We start from the raw sequence: 7,110 nt of genomic DNA on the forward strand, positions 1-7,110 counted from the left end.
ACTAGGATGATATAATAAATACAATAAGCTAGTCATATATTAAATCCACTTAAATTTGCAACCTATCTTCCATTTTCCACTCTTATTATGTGATAATCGAACCTCCCCACGTAGAAATCCTTAGTTTTATAGTTGATGGCTCATACTTTATAATGGCTTTCGATCACCATTCAAAATTGCACAATGGTATTGGAATATCTCTCTTATCTTACTACATGTTGGCACCTCATTATGTTCAACTCACAAGTCTTCCATTTTCTAATGATGAGAGAACTTGTTTGGTGTGCACCCCCTTAGCAAGTGATCTTCCATGGTGTGCTTAATGGTCTCTTATAACATGCAAACTTTACCACTGGCCATGGCCCTAGGAGTCTAGATGAGTGGCTCTTTTTCTCTAGTGTACACGTGCAAGTTTTGCCCTCTTGCCTCATATTTAAAGAGCACACAGTGCGGGTTCCTTCCCCACCTCGTCGCCATGGCCTCCCAACGAGCTCCCATCGAGAGCATCATATCCATAGCCATTCTTGCCCTCGTTTTGTCTCCTTTTGCATCTTGCATTCGGGTGCCTGCATCTCCTCCCATCGGCCTTCCATATCACAAAGGCCCCCTTCTTGCAGGCAAAGAGCCCATTAAGATTCATATCACATTCTATGGGGATTTCACAGCTTTAGAACACAACACACTAATGTCTTTTCTAGCCTCTCTCAGTGCTACCTCCCATGCACCACACAAATCTGTGAAGATTTCTCTTAAATCTGTGCTCGAGCCCCCTTCTAGAGCTGTGTTTTCTCCTACAGTGGCCAAGTGGTGGTCTCTCACTAGGGGCTACACAGATTTGCAAGGGGAAGGGGTCTCCCAGACTGTGATAATCAAGCATGAAACCTTTGATAACTACTCACTGGGAAAGCTCCTTAATCTCTCTGACATCTCTGCGCTAGCAATAGCCTCTGCAAGGGGAGCTTCTCCTGCTGCAGGTGATGATGGAGGGCGAATGGGCAACAACATCCATGTGGTATTGACTGCTGCAGACGTTGTGGTGGAAGGGTTCTGTATGCATTCGTGCGGGCAGCATTTCTACACGGCCAGCGAAGGGCTTGGCAAGATAGCGTATGCGTGGGTGGGGAATGCGAAGGAGCAGTGTCCGGGCTATTGCGCCTGGCCCTTTGCAAGGCCACAGTATGGACCGCAAGGGGAGCCTCTGAAGGCGCCCAATGATGTGGGGGTGGATGGGATGATTGTTAATTTAGCTAAGGTTTTGGTAGGGGCAGCGACGAACCCCTATGGGGATGCGTATTATCAAGGGGACTCCGCATGTGCAGTGGAGGCTGGCGGAGCCTGCACAGGCGCGTTTGGCGAAGGGGCTTATCCGGGCTACCCAGGGCACGTGTTGCAAGAGCGTCACACGAGTGCAAGCTACAACATGGAAGGCCTACAGCACAGCAAGTTCTTGCTGCCTTGGATTTGGGACCCTGTCACCCTGTCGTGCTCTGGGCAGCCATAGCCTGCTGTGCTTGGAAAAAGGAACTAAAGTTGTATAATATGTTTTAATTTCTATTACGTCTCTGTTTTCAGTACAATGTATGTATCGGCTTTCCTTCGTTCCACGCTGTGTTAGAAATACGTGTAAAAGGTCCTCTCTCGCTCCCATTTTTAAATGGAACGGCTGCGTGTCTCTCTGAGTGCCCCAAGCATTGGTTTGATAACTTCGAATACAAGCAAGTGTCAAAAATTTTAACAAGCCTCCACTCGTTAACTCATGCCTTGCTCTAATTACACTTGATTACTCTAATTACACTTGATGGCTGCTCCTCAACCTTCTAGCACCTTGCCAAGATTACTAAGCCTTTGGAATAAGTGTATAAACGAAGACTATCAACCTTCTAGCACCTTGCCAAGATTACTAAGCCTTTAGAATAAGTGTATAAACGAAGACTATCGTATAATAATCCATGCTTACGAATGAGAAACGTTCCCGTCTTGCAGATCCGTAAGAAAGCAATAAAAAAGCTATAGTTCTTCACAAGTAGGCCTTATTTTTAATGGGCACCCTCGCCCTTCAAACTTTACTTGAAGCGCTCTTTTCCTCTTGTCATAGTGTGCTGTACCATACGGGGTTAAGTATAGACAAATACCCATAACGCCTCTAGCAACGTTCTCGTCCTGCAGTTCGGTAGGAAAGCAGTAAAAAAGCTATAGTTCACAAGTAGGCCTGATTTTTAATGGGCACCCTTGCCCTTCAAACTTTGCTCGAAGCGCTCTTTTCCTCTTGTCATAGTGTGCTGTTCCATACGGGGTTAAGTATAAACAAATACCCATAACGCCTCTAGCAACGTTCCTGTCCTGCAGTTCAGTAGGAAAGCAGTAAAAAAGCTATAGTTCACAAGTAGGCTTGATTTTTAATGGGAACCCTTGCCCTTCAAAATTTACTCGAAGCGCTCTTTTCCTCTTGTCATAGTGTGCTGTTCCATACGGGGTTAAGTATAGACAAATACCCATAACGCCTCTAGCAATGGTAGTAATGGCTTTATCCTAGCTATCTACATGTGCATCTCCACTAGTAATACAATCAATGTTTGAGTCATTAATCTTTGCTTCATTATTTTTAAAATTTCTCTTTTAGATGAATGTGTTGACATGTTTTATTGTCAGTGTCGTGATCATCTAAGTACCTGTAAAGGTACTATGGTTAGAATGTGATAGAATGGGGTTGGCAGCACCATTCTTAGGGAGTTTGCTATACCAACGCAGAGAGGAGTTTTAAATAACAGCAAGTGGATGCTTACTCGCATGAGAGATTTGGTCTTAAGTATAAGAGGAAATCAAGGCAGGTAAAACGAAGTCGTCATATATTGATCATGAAGATTAGAGAAAATCCAAGGCCAAGATGAGAGACAACCCCAATAATTTCGATCCACAACATGATGCGGTCTAGAGCATGCCTCGAGGAAATGTGGTCATCTCACACCTAGACAGTGAAAGAGTTGGCCAATTTTGTGTATACTTTGTAAGTTTTGTCTTGATATAGTTAATATGTTTATCCTCACCTTTGAGTGATACTAAATCTCATTTTTTATTATATTTAGAAAGAGTTGATGGGTTGTGGATATACTCGGGAGGAGTATGATTGTGCATGATGACTATGCATGGTCTCATGAAATTATGGTTCTCGGAGGAGTATGATTGTGCATGATGACTACGCATGGTCTCATGAAATTATGGTTCTCTTTGACAAGTTGGAGGCCAAAATTGAATGCATGTGGTCACATACATAAAGTATAAGCATCTCCAAGTTGCAAAACTCAAGCATTGTAATATTTATAAGTAATCTTACCTATTTTTATTCCATTTCACTAGGGAGTTTTAGGAACCCATGGGGTAATTATAGGGTATGAGGGAGCAATATAGATGATCATTCAAGGCTCCTACATATACGATTAATTTTTGTTTGCACATTTTGTAAGCCATGGCTTTTATATCCATATCCATTTTGTATTGTACATTGGCAATGTTTTTGTACCAATGGCTTTCTTGTACAAAATACTATTTATATAATTAGCCTTTGAGTCATAATACATTTAATTTTTTTATATACAGATACACATGCAATCAAGGCCTTGATGGACAACTTGAGAAGCACTAAAAAAGAATATATTAAGTGAAGCTTTACATTTTCCAATCATGTACATAACAAGGAAAAATATTCAGATGTTATCACGTCGAATGGCACATGCCAACTTCATGTCTTTACACATGATTGTGACCCACTTTGCATGGATTGCACACAGGTTAGAATCTTCAAACATGGTGACCAAAAATGCTGCCATTACTTCTTGAATTACAGCCAAGGCAAATCTTTGCATCCTCTTGTCTCGGCCCCAAAATCGTATAGTATCTCTTTGACAAGACATGCGAAAGGAGCTCTCGGGATGAGGAGGTCAACATTCTTCTGGAACCTCCGAATCACTTTTAGAGCTGCCATGCCATTGCGTTGTTTCCTCCTGTGGGCACGAGGAGGAGGGTTTCTTGTGGGTGGTCGAGGAAATATGGTCATCTCACCTAGACAGTGAAAGAGTTGGCCGATTTTGTGTATACTCTGTAAGTTTTGTCTTGATATAGTTAATATGTTTATCCTCACCTTTGAGTGATACTAAATCTCATTTTTTATTATATTTAGAAAGAGGTGATGGGTTGTGGATATACTCAAGAGGAGTATGATTGTACATGATGACTATGTATGGTCTCATGAAATTATGGCTCTCTTTGACAAGATGGAGGCCAAAATTGAATGCATGTGGTCACATACGTAAGTATAAGCATCTCTAAATTGCAAAACTCAAGCATTGTAATGTTTATAAGTAATCTTACCTATTTTTATTCCATTTCACTAGGGAGTTTTAGGAACCCATGGGGTAATTATAAGGTACGAGGGAGCAATGTAGATGATCATTCAAGGCTCCTACATATACAACCAATTTTTGTTTGCACATTTTGTAAGCCATGGCTTTTATATCCATATCCATTTTGTATTATACATTGGCAATGTTTTTGTACCAATGGCTATCTTGTACAAAATGCTATTTATATAATTAGCCTTTGAGTCATTAATCTTTACTTCATTGTGTATAAATTCTTTTAAATAACTATGATGACTTGTTTGGTTGTTGGTCCCATGATCAAGGTAGAATGGGGTTGGTAATCCCATTCATAGTAGGGAGTTTCCTACACTAGTGGAGAGGGGACATTTTTTTTTTGGAGTGCAACTTTTAGCGAGTGATTAAGGTGAGTAGTTTCTCTCTCTACTCTCTTTTTACTATGTCTATATATATATATATACATATATATACATACATATCATATATATATATATATATATATATATATATCTTCTCTCTTTACCAAAGTAATGAAAAATTTGATGATTGCTTTAATCTCAATCAAATACAATTTCATAGAAACTTTAGCTATCTCACACTTAAAAGACACCATAGAAAGATGTAGGGGCACACAAGGTGAGTAGTTTCTCTCTCTACTCTCTTTTTACTATGTCTATATATATATATATATATATACATATATATATATACATATATATATATACATATACATATATATACATATATATATATATATATACATATATATACATATATATATATATATACATATATATATATACATATATATATATATATACATATATATATATACATATATATATATATATATATATATATCTTCTCTCTTTACCAAAGTAATGAAAAATTTGATGATTGCTTTAATCTCAATCAAATACAATTTCATAGAAACTTTAGCTATCTCACACTTAAAAGACACCATAGAAAGATGTAGGGGCACACAAGGACAACATACATGTCATTTTCTATAATTAATCAAAGACGAAGGTTCCATTATATTAAAGATAGTTACAAGAGTTTGGAATATTATGACAACAACCAAGGATATGTTAAACACAAGCAACAATACAAGAAAGCATTTAGAGCTTCTTGTAGAGCTCATGCACTTTTGACGTGGTTGTCCATACCTCCCAAAAGGGCATCCGATCTTGGTTATTTTTCTTTCAGGTGCATGAAATTTGTAAGAGCTATAATTAAGATGTTTACAAATGTTGTGTGTTGGAGGGTGAAAGCATGATAAGGTGGTACACTTTCTACTAGTTGCATTAGTTGCTACCACACTTGAAGACAATCAATATTAGTGGATTTATTATCATCATAAGATGTATTTAGCAATTTATCTAGTGCCTTTTAGATATAATAAATGTGAAACAAGATTAACAACCATGTTTTCATTTTCTAACTCTGCATAAAAGTGTTTCACAACCAGTTGTAAACCATTGTCTAGGACATAGGTTTTCAGTCCACCTTATCATGCTTTCACCTTGGAGGGATTGGTGGATGAAGCCATGAGTACTTGGGGTTGAAAATAGAAAGAAATAAGGAGTGTGTTGGTGGGATATATCCCTCAAATAAGAGTACTGGTTAATGACAAAGTCCTCTCTTTTTATAGGCTACAAAAATATCATTTAAAAATATCTTTTGATAGCATATAAAAATATATATTGTCTATGAGAATAAATTATGGAATATCTAATAAAAAAAAGTGCACCTTGGATGTTGACAATTAGTTTATACTTTTCTATTCTTTGTATAATTCATGAATAAATATTTGTTAACACACTAATGGATAGAGGCACACAAAGATAACAACACAATTTGTTTTTAGTGACTATTCTCTCTCTCTCTCACTCACTCACTCACTCACTCTCTCTCTCTCTCTCTCTCTCTCTCTCTCTCTCTCTCTCTCCACCTTGCTCCCTCTCTCTCTTTACAAAAGTAATGGGGAACATGAAGATTGTTTTAATCTCGGCAACTATAATGTTATAACAACTTCAACTACAATGTCATAGCAACTATAATGTCATAACTTCAACTACAATGTCATAGAAACAAAAAATAAAGAAGTGAGGTTTGGGCTACAACAAGAAGTGTACAAAGCATAATACAATATGGTGAAAACGCAACATTTGGGGAGGTCAACCATATGGTGCAGGTGGGAATAGCGACCTCGCTAGCTCCGAACATTATGCCCATGAGATGCATTAGGAAGAAAATGGACTATAAAATGAGACCTTTACTAATCAAAAAATTAGTGCTAATCAAGATATCCACCAAGGGGAAGGGGGGGGAGTGCACATTCTATCCACTAGCTTTAGCTATAAAATATAAGGTAGTTATTACATTTCTTACCCTTGTCCCCCTATGTTCCACCTCTCTCTAGAGGTCACCAAAGTTTAAGGCAAGGGTCAAATCTCCTTTTTGAAATGACATGGCCAACATTTTTAAATAAAAAAGTGCAGCTCGGCCAAAAAAAACCTAAAAATTTAAAATTTTGGTTTTCCCTCCAGAAAGGTGTTTTTACCTCAAAAAAGGCTACCTAATCATATTCTATGGTGGGAAACCCATTTTCAAGCTCATTTCAACTCTCTAAGCTCTTAATCTCTCTCTAATCCTCTTCCACAAGCTTCTTTAATCTTTTATTATTGCATAATCATCTCTAAAGCTACTGTACCCTCCCTAATCTCATCTTGCT

The 7,110-nt window shown here is 38.1% G+C and overlaps 1 protein-coding gene across 1 annotated transcript; it reads left to right on the plus strand.

Annotated features, from left to right (window-relative positions):
- Nucleotides 1-359: 359 nt before the first annotated feature.
- LOC147621808 (protein EXORDIUM-like 4) lies at nt 360-1,602 on the plus strand. Its single transcript, XM_086823611.1, has one exon. The coding sequence runs from the start codon at nt 377-379 to the stop codon at nt 1,499-1,501; it is 1,125 nt and encodes a 374-aa protein (XP_086679737.1). The 5' UTR covers nt 360-376; the 3' UTR covers nt 1,502-1,602.
- The last annotated feature ends 5,508 nt before the right edge of the window (nt 1,603-7,110 follow it).

Source organism: Cibotium barometz, chromosome 29 (assembly GCF_041138505.1).
Source record: "Cibotium barometz isolate CiBa-2024 chromosome 29, ASM4113850v1, whole genome shotgun sequence".
NCBI classification, from domain to species: Eukaryota; Viridiplantae; Streptophyta; class Polypodiopsida; order Cyatheales; family Cibotiaceae; genus Cibotium; species Cibotium barometz.

Bases quoted from the DNA above. Each gene is read 5' to 3' on its own strand.
- LOC147621808 (XM_086823611.1), top strand. From the start codon at position 377: ATGAGTGGCTCTTTTTCTCTAGTGTACACGTGCAAGTTTTGCCCTCTT.